Below are 18,016 nucleotides of genomic sequence, written 5' to 3' on the forward strand. Positions count from 1 at the left end.
AATGACAAATTAACATTCTTCTTTATATATGCACAGAGCAGATTTTTAAGTTTTTCGGTCACATAGCCAGTAAAAGCAGTGATCACTTGGAAAAACTTTTGATCACTATAAGGAAGGTGACCAGGACGACCACGAGGCAGCAGTCTCTTGCGCTGGTAATCATATCCAAACCACCAGCAATACTATAGAATCCGAAGCAATATATATTGCCGAAAACCAGATGCACGCACAAATGGCGTTAAAATAGTATTTTTTCAAAATGGATCACATTTCTCAGTTAAATTACAAACAATGTCTGCACCAAAACATTTTTATTTATAATACCTTTAGAAGAAACACGCTCGCAAAAATATCTTCCATTTTAAGCCAATCCAAAAGAGTCATGGAAGTGTCCGTCCAAATCCAGTCCATCAACGTGCGCAGCTCAAACACAAACGGTACCGCCATGAAACTGACATAGAAAAAGAGATACAAACATTTTTTTACCTAGTATATATATTTTTATTTATTAAGGTAGATAATAATTTTTGGTAACTACAGAACTAGTAATAGGCAATGCAAGTAATTAAAAGCAATAAAATATCGAGTGCCAATACTGTAGCATAGTGTGCGATTATGTATATATTTATATATACGCAAATAATACATTATTGCGACCTTATGCTTTCTTTGTTACTCACCCCCTAAAGAATATCATGTTGAGGAAATGGTAGGACTTGCAGAGGAAGTTGCCAATGATTCGACGCGGGTAGCCACAGCGTATCTGATAGGCGGACAGCAGTAGGTACACGCACTTCACCATGTACCACATTGGCGGCGGTAGTAGCGCGTTGAATGTTCTGCAAGTATGCACACAAACAATTAAAATGTTTTTTTTATATCAAACGCAAGTGAAAACGTGTATACTATTGGATAGCAGGCATTTTTTATAAAACCGAATCGAGCCTAATATCGCACCTCACTTCTTGCTGTGTGCCAAATCAAATGCCGGATACCTTATTAGAATATACAATACGAAATATTTAGGAGGAATACATGAATTTCCAATGAACTACACGAATAAATAAAAAGTACCTATTATATTGTTTCTTTTAACGCAACCTAAGATACGTTCTTCAATGTAATAATAATATACATGTCTAATTTAATAATTTTTAAATTTGCCTTACACCATTCACATTTAATCAGTATGATGCACTATGATGATTTTAGCCATAGGACATCCACTGCTGGACATAGGCTTACCCCGTAGATTTCCTATAGGACCCGTTGGAACCTGTACCAGCGTTTTCCGACTACCTTACCAAGGTCCGAGGTATCTACTCCAGATCCCTGAGACCTCAGCAGTCATTCGTTGTGCTACTTGGAATCTACCTCTCTGTAATGAAGGGCAGGACGAAGAACATCCAAATGTGTACGCCGATGATGAGCGCGTACTGGAACAGTATCTTGCCGAGCATGAACTTGCGAAGGTATAGCGCGCGGTCGATCACGATCAGCGCGAACTGCAGTATCAACATCACCAGGAACGGAATCGGTACTTTGTTCTCTTCTAAATACGCTTGGACACCACCGTCGCCCTGGTGCGTCTGCAAACCCATTTCATTAAGTTTAAGAAATCCAAATACCACATGAATAATACACAAACATATTTTTCTACTCCTAAAATGTTCAATCAAAGCAAAAGAAATAGTTCATCGATATAGACTGACACGTGATTTAATTGACTTGAACTATTCCTTATTTGATACCAATGATAAATATTTTACTTGTATAATTAAATGAACATGAGGAAATATACATATACATATATATATATATATATATAATGTATATATATATATATATATATACTAGCTGATCCCGCAAACGTTGTTTTGCAAAAAAAATTGATATTTTAATTTACAAATAAAAAATAAGGGTTGATCGTAGAGGGGTGAAAATTTAGGTTTGTATGTATTTTTGTATGCTGTATCATAATAAAATAAAAACTAAAAAAATTGTCTAAAAAATTAAAAATAAAATTTAGGGGTGGACCACCCTTATCACTTAGGAGTATGGAAAATAGATAGTAGCCGATTCTCAGACATACTGAATACGCATGTAAAATTTGATAAAAATCGGTCAAGCCGTTTCGGAGGAGTTCAAGTTCGAACACCGTGACACGAGAATTTTATATATTAGATATATTAACACATCTTTATAATTAAGTACAGTTGGTACACTTCGTGCAAGGACTGAGACTTGCAATCGTAGGTCGAGAGTTCGGTTCCGGGTCGTGGGAGGCCTATTACTTACAGTGGGCGTCTATGAGCCGAAACGACGACAACGAGTACACTTCGGAAGTATATGTCAATTTTATCTATGCAAGAAAAGGTCCAATATTTAGCCACTTCCGCTCATGCAGTGGTAGTCATGCAATAAAATGCACCGCCCGCCAGCCCGCTGATAAATGCGTATGCGGCAAACAATGCGAATCACACAACCGCCACCGCCAAATCACTCAACACGTGTTTCACCCCTCCACGGGGCATCTTCAAGAGTTATGTTACACCGATTAGTGCCAAACACAGAGTCGTTTGATTCGTTATCAGCGGGATGGCGGGCGGTGCATTTTTTTGCATGACTGCCACTGCATGTGCGGAAGTGGCTAAATATTGGTCTTTTTCTTGCTTAGGATGGACTTCCGCGAGGTAACGCCTGATTCCATTAAATTTTATCTATAACATAATTTGTTATAGTGGTTACTTTTTTCTTAATTGTTACTTTTATATTATATACTTTTTTCACACAAATGGGTAAAGCCGAAATGGTTAAATGATAGGGATAACTTTCGGAATTAAAATCGTCGTTGTATTTTGTATAGTTTAAGAATTTTACGCGAAAAAATTAAATTAAGCACTGAAAAACGATTGTTAATTAATGTTATAAAAATGTTTTGAGAAACAAATATATTATAGATATTCATTCAAATTTTATATTTCTAAAATAATTTCAAGACACTAGACACAAATTTTGTTTTATTTCCATGTTCATCAATGTTAATTACGGAATAAATGCTCACCCCAAATGCAGCGAAGCCAAATATGACGACCAGGAAGTTGAGGAAGTCGCAAAGGAACATGTACGCGTAGACGTCGGCCGTGACGCGTGCGCCCGGCGCCAGCATGCGCTTGAAGAAACGTTGCGTAGGGCGCAGGTAGCGCTTGAAGCTGTGACAACAAAAAACAGTGAAGCCGAAGTAGCAATTTTTCATACATGTTTTTAATTTAAACTAACAAGTGTTTGGTGTTTTTTATAAGAATGCGTATGTAAATATAATCTTAAAGTTGATTGTAAGAAAATTTCCATAGACAATTATGATTTAGAATCCATCATCAAACCGACTCACTAATAATAATCACGATAATGTCTAGTCGTTAAAAATACGCGCCGAAATAGTACCCAACCAAAACGGTTTCTGATAAAAGATAAAAACTCTAAAATGATTCTGTTACGTGTTCTTTTATAACATAAAATAATAATGTTATATAAAACCTATAAAAGAATGTTACCGGTATCTCTAATTAATATAATTATAACAAAAAAAGTTGAATATACAATAATTATTAACAATACTTACGATAATAACAACACATGTGGGTAATGTCTGTATGTGTCTTCCAATGTCGTCGTGACAGCAATTATTGGTTCTTGGTCGTCGTTGACACTGGAGATTAAAAATAAACTTAGCTATGACCGTAAATATTTATTTTATATCATTATAGCAATCAAAATTATCAACCAATTAATAAATATAATAAAAATTTATAAGAAATCGTAGTGCTAGAGATAATTTTTATTACTTGTAATGATCGTCGTCACTGGGTTTCGAAGGACCGGCCTCATCTTCTTGACGTTCATCGAATTCGGGCACGGTTGTAATTGAATTAGCTCCAGGCTGCCCTAGGCCACCGTTGGAATCGGCTCCAATGTGCCTGGAGAAATATTATTTTAGAATTGAATATTCATAGTTTCAAATAGATGTTAGTTACCAATCTATTATTCTATTACCGTACCAATAAATGTACAGACTACAATTAATCAACAACAAATAGTATCTAAAATAATATACATGACAACTGCACAATTATTTTTTTTCCAAACGCACGTATTGCTTCCGGAACTGTTACACTACGCTTTAAGTACGCGCGGGGCGAGACAAGGAGGGTATCAGCTGCTCTGTTCTTTCATTCTGGAGTTAACGCTCGCGTCGGGGAAATTTGTACTCTTTTTTCCTCAACCTAATCAACCCCCTTTTTAAGGCGCAGTAAAACGGTTTCGGTAGAACATATTTAACATCATTATTAAAATAAAAAAATTACGTATTTTTAATATAATATCTACGTACTAATACTGTAAATTTTCCAACTAAGCTTAACAAAAAAAAATTAATCAGGAGTATAGAAATACATTTGCGACAGAGAAGTTCCGCTACGTCGGTTCCAGAACATTCGAACGATGCGCGTAGGGAGGCGTGAGGTACGCGTGGAGGAGTCAAAGTCGACTTGAGTGGCGCGCATGGAACGTTGTGACTGCGTACTATCGGTGGCGAGCGTCGCCAGCACTTCCGTCAGCCGTGCCTCGCGCACACCACTGTCTGGTCCGTAAACTATGCATGTATTGCCGTTGTATATACGATAAAACTTGGCAGAGACGACCGAGTAGATTTTAAAGAGGCCCAAGTATATTTTAAAGAAGCCCAAGCACATTTTAAAGATGTCCAAATATATTATCTAGCCGTGTCCGCACGCGTTGCGAAGACTTAACAAACAGTCACAAATTCAAACAGAAAGAATATTTGACTTGGGTTGCAACTTGTAGACGATCCGATATGTGCAAGCAGCAAACCAAAAGGAATCAGCCACACGCACTTGCAGTGCCGACTTGTTTGTGCAATGATGGCGAATATGTTGTGTTTCTAAAAATTATTTTTATGGTATATATTTTAACGGTTTAATACATTCTTATGTTTTACTTCAATTTTTTTTTCATTAGTTTTCTTGAATTTTATATGAAGATAATTTACGTCAAATGTTATGGAAAATGTACTGTAATTTAATTACTACTCTTTAACTTTAATAAAAAAAAATGTTTTATTTAGTTAATCTTTGAAATAATATTTACAAGTCTAACCCTGTATATATTTAAAATGTATTACATTATTTTTTTCTATTTGAATACGACAGGCCTATAACTTCTGGCAGTACAGCCTGTTTTTATATATTGATTTAATGTTAATAAGTAGTGATACAAATTTTGAAAATGTTTTATCTTACTAATATATTGCCATTATTTTATATTTGATTTCCGAAACCAATGCTTGGATCCAGTATATCATACCTTAATTGATAGGAAAAGAACCGTTTTTTCACGTTTTTAAATCTTTGACACGTATAACCAATCAAACTGTCATGTTAGCCGATAGAAGCCGACTAACTCTGTAAAGACTAAAATTCAAAATAAATTTAAGTTGTGAGATACTAACGGAGCGTTGTGTTCGTGTATGAGAAGATATTTGCGACCCACGTCAGCGCCTCTGCCCTCCACAATAAGACGCGTGTCATCACTGGTTAAAGCGTATTCTGCATCTTCGCGTAGTTCCAGCTCGGGAGAAGATTCCTTCCATAGTCCTAATGACTTAAGCATGAACCTAAACATGTACAGAAGCATAAAATATGATTAACAACGCTAGCATTACACAATTATACAATTATTAATATGGTATATTACTATTTTCTTGCATTTGTTGCCTAAGGCCGGCTAAGAATGGATTTTACAAAATTCGACCCACAAGAGAGGTTGTTCATTAAATTCACGTAGCACGAGGCACAGATAGCTACTAATATAGTGACCACAAAATTCAAAACAAAAACTGTGATTCCCGTTAATAAAGGTTGGTTATATAGGTAATATTGTTATTATTTTTAAAATATTAACTTAAAAGTACATATTGAATTAGAAAATAATTTCCATAGAAATCTAACCAAGCAGCACTAATAGTTTTTTTTTATAGTTAACATTGGAAATAATAGATATAAAAGTTTAGCTAATTAAATACCGTTCGATTAAAAACATAATCTGTTTTTCACAGAGATTATAAAGCAATGTTCAAAGTTAGGTGAATATTAAAAACGTTACAAGGATTTCTGACACGAATATGCATATTAAAAAGGTAGACGGAGGAGATTTTGTCTATTAAAAGAGAGACCACATTCAAATCGGAAAATTGATATTAAACGATTAAAAAATAGAGAGAGAAAGAAAGAATTGAGTACCTGTGTAAGAATATTATAAGTAGAAGCAATAGGTCGTAGAGGGCGTAGTTGTATTTTCTCTCGATGCCGATGATCCGTGGAGCGGTAAAGGGCATATTAGCAGGAATTGCTTTCTGATTCCACGGCAGAATTTCGAATTGGAACATACTTTTTATCAACACAATCACCTGGAGGCAGATACATCAAGATTGAAATGTTCATCGTAGTAACTATTAATTTGTATCTACGCTATATATATATCTAAGGACAAAGGTGACTACAAATAAAACCCTTCAGAGTTTGTTGTGACTTCTTGAATCAAACCATTTGGGACCTTTGTAACTTTTAGTTCAAGGATGTTATTATAGGCGAACGCAATCTGATTATAGTTTCTATCAAATAGGGCTCTTTTGGTATTTGTTCAAGACGTAAACAAATGGTTATTATTATGACCACGAAGAAGCAAGTGGAGTGTAGGATTTTGACTAGTTAAACGAACCACTTTGTTAAGTTCGTTGAAATTTGCTGGGTGAAGGCCGCTTCTAACAGGTCTTATTGAAAATCTATTAGGAAAGCTTAAGACAAACAATAGACGACTTACAGCTGAAATCATGATGATGATACGTAAATATAAAAAGTATTACCTCTGTATACGCTATTAATGTGACCCAGAAAGTCTTTGTTGGTCGCGGTATGGTAAGAGTGCCCCATAGAAAAACCATTAGCGGCAATGGTATGGATAATATCGTAGCTGATTGAATCTAAAACATAGTATATCATGAAGTTTTAACGCATACGTATAGAATATTAATTCACAGAATTTTATATAATTGAAATTTGTAATATACCTGGTTAATAAAAACCATAATATAACACACAATGTCGGTGTGTGCCAACACGGCGTACCATAACGCATAGCCAAGGTGCACTACAGGTGACTTATCTTGCTTGAACATTGAGTCATCTTGCTCCTCCAGAGTCGTCACGTCTTTGCTGCAAGATCAAATAAAAAATTGAATAACACGAAACAAACAAATAGACGAACGATAATATACAACGTGCAATATATACATCAAAATATCGAACGACGGCCGTAAAAAATTGCTGAAAAAGATTTTTAAAATGTGAGTAAAATATAAATAATATATTAGGGGGACCGGAAAGTAATGTCGCTTTCTTAAGTTAAATTCACAGTACTACATTTTTATTAAGTTTTTATGTATATACGCCTTCGCTATCAACCACCTTTTACCACCTAGGATACAAATTTTCAATGCTGGAGCGGTAAAAATCAATCGGTTTTTCTGTAAAATATGTCACACAAAATATGACAGAAACGACGTTACTTTTCGATTTGCCTAATATATGAACATTATTAAACATATACACATTTACATACACGCACAAATTTATATATACTTACCCATAACTTTAAAATACGAAAAAAAGGAGCGACGAAGAGTGAAAACAAACAAATTAACCAAGAAAATAGTGAAAAGAAAAGAGTGAAATTTTGAATAAAAGCCAAGACCATTTCAAGCGACGACATCTATTCTTTCGAATGGAATTAAAAAGGCTATTTAAGATACTATCATTTTTTTTAAATAAGTAAATTTCGCTAACCTAACCTAATAAAGGTTCGCAATATACCTTATGTAAAAGATTTCCAACTATGTACTGACTGATCATGATATGTCTGGAACCATAACGCGTAGAGATTTGTAATTTGGTTGAAATATTCATTTGGCTGAGTAGAGGTCAGATAAGAATGTATTTTTACGCAATTTACTCTGAGGGGTTTCGGAGGCCTTTATTTACAAAATGCATGTTTTTAAACTGTTAGATTTCTGTTGTTAGTTTAATATTTCTCTCTATACGCAAAGCGGAGCGGGCGAGCGTCTCTTATATTTAAAAGATTTCCACTGACGTGACATTGACACTGCTGACCCATCAATATATCTTTTGAACCATAAGGCTCAGCGACTTGAAATTGGTAGAGTTCCGACGTAGACCGCAGCTAAGATTTTACGTTTATAATATTCGTGAAGCGTCCAGGGGACACAGTTTATATTTAAATTCAGAATATCTTTTTTCAGGTGGGCATTTACACGCATTTTTGAATAATCGATTACTTTAACAGATTCGGAATGCTGAGAAGAGCTGACCGGAAATTCAACAGTTTCGCTTTTTAAATGAAATTTAACAATGTTTGAGGTACACATTATAATATTAACCATTTAAATAAGTCAACAGACCAAGTCTACATTTTTCTATCAACCAAAATATCTTGAGTACAATAATAAGACTTCTTTAATAATACACTTTTAATTATTTATTTAAAATTAAGAAAATGAGGGGCTAAGATATATTATGGCACTTTATACATGTATACATTTGTTAACCTATTTATGACTCTGTTTGGGTGTTAAAGGTTTATTTTTATTTCTTCTATTTACATTTAGTATCTTATATATACTTAAGTTATGGAAGATTTAAAATACGATTAGATAAAAATAATGGTAAAAAGTTTTTTTTAATACTATTCAATTTCTCTCTCATTTTTGCTTAATTTGTATAAAAGAAATGTTTTAATTCCATTCGAAAAGAGACCAACTCCACCTTTCGGTAGTCTGTAAGCTAAACGCGCTCTCGTGTTCGGAGGTGTCGTCAGAGGGCGCGGGTGAAGCGGAGCGCGGCGGGCTTGCATCCAGTCCGCGTTCCATACTCGGCGCCAGGATTCGTATCTCCGGCACGCTTATTTCGCTTAATTTACGGCTGCAAACATCCTCTCTCATGTCAACCGCATATTGTCTCTAGTTCCGACTAATATTTATCTACTAACTCTAACTGATAAATTGTTAGGATAGTAAGGTTTTCGTGTTGCGACCACGTGCTACATAGTTAAGGTGGCGGGCAGGAGGCCTATGCCTTACAGTAGATACATATCGGCTGAAATAATGATCATAAAAACTAAGCGATATAAAGTTAAACAGAAAAAATCCTCAGAAATAATATTATTTTTTCCGTAGTGTATTAATTGGGACCGAAAGGTTCTCAACGACAGTAGCTGGTATATGTGGCGTGGGTAGGTCTCTCAACTAGGTAGACAGACAATATGGTCAAGGTTGCGGAAGTCGCTGAAAGCGGGCAGCTTATGACTGATTTACATGACCATCAGCTGACATGATGAACTAATTCACTGCGACAACATATAAATTCTTCTAGTGGTGAAGTTACCTTGAAGTACACCAGTCAGAGATTGTACATAGTAGTGAATGTTACAAACCGTTTGCCAATATTTAACTGTTATTGCGCTTTAGGTGCGAGCATCTAAACCTGTGCTGTTAATATTAAAGTTTAATCTACTTCACTATATGATCTAATGTAATGGGTTAATTTTAGCTGTGCCTAATGAAAATTGACAATGAAAACTCTAAATTCTAATCCATCTAAACGTATTGCATGATTAAAGTAGTTTATAAATATACTGATCTTAAATATCATATGCTGAAAGAAAGCAAAATACAAACCCCATTTCAACTGTAGCAGGCACCTGAAGATGTTGTTTAGATTCTTCTATCTCCATTTGCATACTAGGCAGCATGCACGAAAATCATATTTCTAGCTAATTATGAAATACAGCTAAACTGATTCAATGAAAAATCTACCAGAACTACCAAATTTTACGTGAATCCTTACTCAGAAGCATTAATAAGAAAACATGGTTACTATAATTTTAATCATTCCTCATAAAATATGTAAAAATACAATCTACGTCAATATAATCATTGCATATAATTTATTTATAAAAGCCACTAAGATGTAACTAGCTATAACTATAAAATAAATACTTCGGAAGGGTCATCAAAAATGTACCATGCAAATAATCAATCAATTCTATATAATTAATTACGGCAATTTGTAAGAAAAACAATGTACATTATTGCATACTTACTGGTGCGCAAGTGTCTCGGGAAGTGGCTCCCATATCATTTGAGATCCTTCTCGTAGTCCAATACCAAAGCCGTCCTTTTCCTAAAATATGAAATAAAATAATTTTCTGTTAATAAATAAAAATGAAAATTCAAATGTGTTGTTAAGTGCTGAACTTATTATCGCTAGTATAATAATTTTTTATATTTTCGTAAAACTACAAGCAAAGTTCTTTGGAGAGAAAATTAAAAAAAAATGCGGGTCCAATAAAACCAGCTGGTAAACATTTAACGACTTGTGTACGTCCTGAGAAGAATCTCAGAAAGCTTCACTTTCATAGAAACTAGAATCAGATTGAAGTCGTCAATAAGGCATTCTTCAACTTGAAGCTGTGAGAGATTTAAAGGCGCCCTGATCTGAGAAGAACCCACAACAAATATAGATGACCTTTTCTTCGTGGTCACTTTTACAATATTCTTAATGCTGTAGTTAAAGTAATTCATTCCCAAGCTCTATTATGACGTAAAAATCCTACAAATTATAACTTTTTCAAAGTTTTGGTATTATGAACTTTTTAAATTTAATCTATTCCTTGTAATAAATTTTAAATGTTCATGCAACGTTTTTAAATTATCAAATTTATAGTTATTATATGGAAGTGTTTTGTAAAATCATTCACGATTCCCCAAAAAATCGTTACTAATTTAACGAAGCCTAGAGAAAGATGTAAACAAGGTTTCCTTTATATCTAGTGCCAACCTTATTTACATTTCTCCTTTCCTAAATTTCTTAATATTCCTATATATATACACCAGAATGTCATATATATCGACTATGTACCGTCATAATAATACCATAACCAAATTATTATCCCATTAGTATACGAAAAACTTATTTTTAATGTTATAGTTTTTTTCATTTATTATAATCATCAGAAGGTTCATTGCTGAATATAGACCACCCCATAGATATCCAATAGGATCGGTAAATAGGATCTGTTTGATTGTCTGATATGTTTCTTATAAAGACATTAAATCAATAAACAAACGGATAACACTGAATGAGTTTTATTTTTTTCCCACTGGATAACATTCACGACAGCTAGTTTAAAAGACATTGTGAATATTAAGAACTACAAAAAAGGTAATAATTAAAAAAATAGTTCACCTTAAGTTTTTTTTTCTCGACTGAGAGCGTTCGTGAAACGTAGCGATAATCGCGTGAGTACTTCATAAGATGTCGAGTTAACGACACCAATAAGCTCGAGATGAACGCCCACGCTGTGCCCATGTAGCAGCAGAACTTTTCGAATGAGGACTCTTTTTCTGTTACACATATAAATACTACAATGAAACAGGCTCGATCCACAACACGTGTTAAATTTACTTCGTTTCTAAAACTAACTTACCGATTCATTATTGTACAAAATTATTTATTTACAAATATTTGGCAATTTATTTAAAGAAATAAAATAAGTAAAGACGAGTATACAATGTATTTAGGGCAAAAATATTCTTCATTTGAGTTCAGTTGTCAGGAAAGATCGAGATCACTTTTCAGATCTTTTTTTTTGGTCCGCCTCCATGTCTCTCCTTCTTTTTACTGTTTTCGCCGGACAGAGATAATGCAAGAATTTACACCGCCTATATCTTTTGTCAGTGATGACAATTTAAGCATGCGTTTGATGTGTATGAAGTTATGGTGCTAGCCGATCCAGGCTTTTACAGCTTCATCGAAATTGAGACCACGAACTAAAAAATTACGCCAGGTGATCGTACCCCAGTTACAACGAAGACGCACACATGTGGAGGGACTATACCCGTGTAGCTGTAAAGTGTAGTGAATGAGGTGTACTGAAAGTTGAGCAAAGCGAGGACTACTCGGCGATCGGGAGTGACACGGGCCTCTCCGGACCGCATTCGCTTGAACGCGGGTTAGGCGGGCGCGGCGGCCGAGTCATTTGTATGAGAGTCATGACTGTTTTGTGCATCGAGACCGACGGGGTTCGAAGTGAGGCGCATGACCTGACGTCGAAACAGGGCTGAAGTTTTTTTTTAAATTCCGCTTTAAGGGCGGCGAGAAGCGACGAATGCTCCGCGATACAGATAAAGCGTTACGAAGAATCAGAGGCTTTGCGGAGTTTCGACAATTTAAGGAAGTGTCTACATGAATCTGTCATTTTCAAAGACGCGCTTTCTTGCTGTTTACCTTATGACTTAATGTGATAATTATGACTGATTTCCATTTATCTTTTATTGATTTCTGTTTTGAATAGAATCCTGTTTTATCTTAATCTTTTTATATAGTTTTCTCAGTAAAGATAATATGCATTTTTTTTCTATTTATAGTCTACTGAAATATATAAAAGTTTAACGGTACATACTTCATTTTTTGACTTCGTGGGTTTTTCGGACAAACATAGGAATCGGATAACCCGATAATAAAGAAATAGCAAGTTAACCGAGATTGTAATAAAAAAATCTCACTTTACAAAAAATAGTTGCGGGTAAACGTTTCTTTTACATTGTCGACGGCATAATTTTGTAATTCTAGCATATAAACTACAGTGGCGTCGCATAAAGACATGCCTGGAATGGCAAGGAGTGTACAAAGGTAATAAAATACTATTATAATAGATGAATTAAATAAACAGGTTACCGGGCGCTGCGAACTCGTCGATATCAGAAACCTGTCGATCATGCTCTGAGAGCTGGACGTCGTGTTCGTGAGTCACGTCCACGCCCACGCCCGATGGCGATGTACGTAGCTGTAGTATGGAATAATTATAGCTATTACTGTCTAATAATTCCAGACGTTTCGAAAAAATAATTTATATATGAAATTTAAGTACTTCACACAAAAAAATTTTTATTGATCAAATTTAAAATGATATAGCGGAAAATTATTCAGGGAGAGAAAATAAATTTAACGATTAAAAATAAAGAGGACGCATAGAAAGTTAAAGAATGTAATTATTTAGAAGTTATTTTTTATTGAGTGTACAGCACAAAAATAATATCGCTTATACATTTAATATATTTGTATAGACAAAAATGATTATAGTAAGTATAATAATAAATAATAGAAATGAAACGAAAAACATACGAAGTCCACAAATTAAACATAAAGCATTAAAGACATGCGAAATTCATTATAGTTTTACTAACCTCTTTCTTGATCAGAAGCACTTCCTTCAGTTCGAAATTAATTAATAAAAAATGTATTCGTATTAAATTGTGTATGATTTTACATTTTGATTACATCCTATACACTGCCAGTATATTGCTATGTGATTGCTGAACAAAACTATTTTATATACACAGAAAGACAATCTGTGATTTTATATAACATAATTTGATTTTACTTTTGTAGAAGTGTTCAAAGTAGCCATCTTTGTATCGTCGCAAAACTATTAACATTTTGTAAATATTGACACAAGAAAACGTTTATCCATTTGTTAAAGTATAATATTAAAATTAAGTAAGTTATGTGGAGAGTTATAACAAAAACTATATATAATTTTAAAAATTAAATTAATAACAATCCAGAGGTTATTTCATGTTTCTTCTGAGGCCATTTCAAGCCATGTTTCAGAAAATAAAGTATTATAGTAATTGACAAAATCTTCGACACCGAACATTTTTAATCCATTTTTTATCCAATTTTTTGGTCATTTTTAATTAATTAATCCTTAAGACTATATTATTAGAAATTAATCACTAAATGTGATGCTAGGCGACACTTAAAAACAGTTCGACCTATTGGAACTCGGATAAATTATTATTTTGTTCATAGGAATAAGGAAATAGTAAAAATAACCTTTTTTCCCATACAAACCACAAAGAGAATTAAATAACCTAGCTGTCAAACATGATATTAATCAAACTGAAAATGGCGTGTTCAGATGTAATCCATAAAAATATCGTGTACCATAAAGTATGATGATTTAGATATTATTATTACATTATTATTAAGTGTAGAGTTTAGCCAACAGAAAACATATTTTTGTTACTTATCAATATTTATGACTTTAAACCAATAAATAGGGTGACAGTGGGAATGGTGTTTTTTTATTGTATTGCGACAGGCAAACAACTATGTCTGTCGGGGTAGTTACTTTTGGTGTGTAGCTAGTTAATGTTTCCGTATTACCTGATGTGGATAAGAGTGCGGGTAGCTGCCTAGCGAGAAGTGTCGGGCTGCCCGCACGGCGGGGGCAGAAGCGCGACGTGCCGACAGCGCCCGCCGCAGGTCAGACTTGATCACCGTCGAGAGCAGCTGCCGTGCCAATTCAACCGCTCTAAGCGCTAACTCACTACTTTTGCTTCCCAAGCCTTTATATTTTCCTATACTTTATATTGATCATTGTCTTTGAAAGATAAAAAATTCTTGTATTTAAATATACAGAATTTAACATTTTTTAAATCTCTTTAATACAATAGAATGTGTTGAAAAAATACTAAATCAACTTGGGAATCAAAAGTTGTTGATAATAAATATAAGGCAGTGCGAGTTATCGCAAACATGTTAGTCACCTAAAGCATCCCTAAGCTAAAGCGCCTTATCCATTGCCATATTTTAACGAACGCATTGAGTTTTTTTTTACTTACAATTATTTATCATTTCACCCACGAAATTTTAACACAAAATTTAGATCCCAGATCCCCATTGAATATGTAGTAACACTAAAACAGTTTTCATGCTCAAATATGCATACACAAATGTATAATTAAATTCACAGATACCAAAACCACTACCACCGGGTTCATCAATTTAAATGTTATAAACGAATTATATAACGCAACTCACCTTACTAAAACCCATCTCCTTGGGAGCATCCTCATCAGAACTTGATTCGTCGTCCTTTAGATGCAAATCCGTGTCGTCGAACTCGTCAAACATGTAGTAGTCTCCAGATCGAACAGCTGCGAAGACATTATTTATTGTTACCACGCTGAATTTCGTTTTAGACGTCAAAATAGGTAAAGTGAAATATAAGCGTAATATTGAAAAGACTTATTAGTGTTTAGTACAATTTACAACTTTGAGGGTAAAACTAAATTAAATATTTTTTTAATAAAGTTCATAACTACAAGAATGTACTAAGTCTGGTCGTAAATACTATTACAAAAAAAAAACAATTTACCATTTAAATTTGGAATTTGTCTGTTTTATACGATTTTATGAGTATTTTTTCTCATTTTCGACCCAATGTTTGTTAAATATGTATGAGATAAAACGGAGAAGGGTGCTAAAAAGATCGGATTATATTTTAGTATATTTAATAGTATGGAGATAAGTGCAATTTTAAAAACTTTTCATCCGCTTGGTATTCGAATGCTTGTAAACCGCGCGATTAATAGATAAAGTAAAATCCCAGTTTGTGACAGTATAAGATCTGGCCTTCCATGAGCATTCATAAAAATCGATCATTTATAAAAATCTTGTCAAAAACAAAATATTTTTACCAAAAAAATTTGCAAAAGTTTACCAGACTAAGTGTATAAACGCCCATATATAATGTATGATCAGTCATATGAAAAAGTATTACAACATTTGTGGTAAGTGTATTTAAGTGTGTCTAATATAAAACTGTTTATCTAATGTAATTGCGTGTTATAGTTTATCAATGTTGAAAGTTTGCGTATTCATTATAGAAAAAAGGTGCAATGTGACAAAATTTAAGTAATATAAATAATAAATATATTTAATAAAAATATACGGAAAAACATGCAAATAAACACAAATCATGCCAGAGACGGTGCAAAAAAGGCCAAAAGCAGCAGTTCTATACATAAGCATGTAGACGGTGCCCAGGCGTATACTGTCTTGAGTTTAGCAGACGTGGAACAAAATTTATTTACAACTTTTACATTTATTACGACCCAACCAATCAATATCACGAAAAGACAGCTTCCGCCAAAATAATGCAACCAACTTGCCTATATACCATCTCCTAAAAGCACAACGGTTAGTAACGTAAGACAATGTTAGAGCGAGTATATGTTCGAGACAACACGTTACCCTTCTGATGACTGGCGGGCGGCTTATACGGCGGCCTGTCGCGGGCTACAAGAAAAATGTACAGCTCAACACCACTATGTCACATCTCAGAACGCAAGCCGATATAGTATTTAAGCTTACAAGTAGAACATATGTATCCAGAGATGTTAATATGATGAAATCGACGCGCACGACGACGTAGAAAGTTATTTCTAAGCGGCGACAACTGTTTAGAATTAGTAAAATCGATAGAAATAAACTCGTTAATTATTGCAGAGAAATTTAGGTGCTCGCAAATGTTTTATGGACCTTGAAATCACGAAATCTTTTGCGTATATAATTTTCTAGGTTCATAAAATACCATTCCTCATAACATGAGAGAAAAATTACTTTTGATATTTTTCTTTAAAAATAATAAAGAGGTATATAAATAAAAAGACAAGTAACATTTTGGCAAATAATCCCACACCAACTCTATTAACATCGACTATACCTTCGTGTCGCTTAGTGTACACACGTCTTCTAGGCGCACAACCAGTTTCACTTCCTAAATAAATAGAAACAACATTTTATCATATAAACAAAAAAAAAATCAGAGCTATGCTTTACAATATTTACAATGAAGAATATTGAATAGTTGCATTGACGAGTCACATCTATAAAGGTGCGCAATAATTTATTTAATTACACGTATGGTGAGAGTTCGGTTCGGCACGGCTCGACTGCGATATGATGGACGTTCGTTGCAAGAGGCTGGGGCTGGCGACTGTGTGCCGGCGGCGAATAGGCGGTGGGGAAAAGACTGGGTACGACTCCTCTGGACTCTGCGCCCGGGGAAGAAGATCGGACGACGGCGGTGATTCAAAGGAAATGCGACGTGGTTCGAGATAAGCGTCCAGCGAGACAGTCATAAGGGCAGAAGAGGGTGAAGGAGGACCACCTTGTGAAGCGGGAGCAGGGAGAATGGGGAGTGTTTGTGGAGGGGCGTGAACAGGGGACGGCGGGGCGGAAGGTTCGCTGACAGGCGTGTGGTAGCCGCGCGGCGAGGCTGCGCTGTCGGGCGTGTGGAACCCGCGCGACGCGTCCGAGTCCCCACGTACGAGCGGCACCTCCGATTCTCCTTGTTGCGTCTCTTCTTCCTCTTCCTCTTCCCCCTCTTCCACTTTTATATTAACGTTAACATGAATTTACGTTCTCTACTCTATGTATACCGTATTCTAAAACTAAGTTACAACGGTAAATACGAATAAATATCGACCAACAGAATATTTCAGTTGATAATTCAATTAGCCAAAATTATTTACTTAAATTAATAACTCATTAAATTTAACTTGTTAAAATAGTACTACAAAACATATAAAGTTAATTTACCTGTAAACGTTGTAAAATATTTAATGAAAATTAATTTTTGTAATAAAATTATTATTAACAAAACCCTAGTGATAAAATTAAATCGAGCAACTTTTCTCAACACCATATTTATAATCATTATTTGATCATGTTTTATAACCTGTTGATAAGCAATTTTGAAACCCCTTTACAAGAGATTTTATTTTTGACCACTAATTTATGAAATTATATATGCAGACAACATTAATTTTGTTATTGCGTATTATACGTTCTAATATCGATAATAATGATAACACGTATATCTCTTCCTAAGTTCTGCTTTTTTACTATCCAGTAATCAGATCTATGTATAAGAAATTATAAACACATTCAATCATTACTTTGTACTGTTATATAATACGTATTTGCTGAACACGAGCCGTTCAGTATATATA

General features: G+C 34.4%; 1 protein-coding gene across 4 annotated transcripts in view; it reads right to left on the bottom strand.

Annotated features, from left to right (window-relative positions):
* Positions 1-18,016, bottom strand: part of Piezo (piezo type mechanosensitive ion channel component) — a 63,987-nt gene that overhangs the window by 6,769 nt on the left and 39,202 nt on the right. Inside the window, exons 28-45 of one of the 4 annotated variants that reach the window (XM_068764948.1) lie at positions 16,726-16,779; positions 16,254-16,298; positions 15,039-15,154; positions 14,382-14,507; positions 12,888-12,996; positions 11,397-11,554; positions 10,252-10,331; positions 8,916-9,071; positions 7,145-7,289; positions 6,941-7,057; positions 6,318-6,484; positions 5,528-5,692; positions 3,846-3,977; positions 3,623-3,709; positions 3,065-3,212; positions 1,375-1,589; positions 681-839; positions 325-451 (exon numbers count right to left, since the gene is read on the bottom strand). In XM_068764948.1, coding sequence (XP_068621049.1) covers positions 325-451; positions 681-839; positions 1,375-1,589; positions 3,065-3,212; positions 3,623-3,709; positions 3,846-3,977; positions 5,528-5,692; positions 6,318-6,484; positions 6,941-7,057; positions 7,145-7,289; positions 8,916-9,071; positions 10,252-10,331; positions 11,397-11,554; positions 12,888-12,996; positions 14,382-14,507; positions 15,039-15,154; positions 16,254-16,298; positions 16,726-16,779 — 2,306 coding nt within the window. Of the gene's footprint in view, positions 1-324; positions 452-680; positions 840-1,374; positions 1,590-3,064; positions 3,213-3,622; positions 3,710-3,845; positions 3,978-5,527; positions 5,693-6,317; positions 6,485-6,940; positions 7,058-7,144; positions 7,290-8,915; positions 9,072-10,251; positions 10,332-11,396; positions 11,555-12,887; positions 12,997-14,381; positions 14,508-15,038; positions 15,155-16,253; positions 16,299-16,725; positions 16,780-16,920; positions 17,395-18,016 lie in introns of all 4 variants that reach the window. The other 3 variants (XM_068764946.1, XM_068764950.1, XM_068764949.1) reach the window with 3 other exon arrangements.

Source organism: Battus philenor, unplaced genomic scaffold (assembly GCF_028537555.1).
Source record: "Battus philenor isolate CCGP_79_NKW_IND1 unplaced genomic scaffold, ilBatPhil1.0.hap1 SCAF_2, whole genome shotgun sequence".
NCBI classification, from domain to species: Eukaryota; Metazoa; Arthropoda; class Insecta; order Lepidoptera; family Papilionidae; genus Battus; species Battus philenor.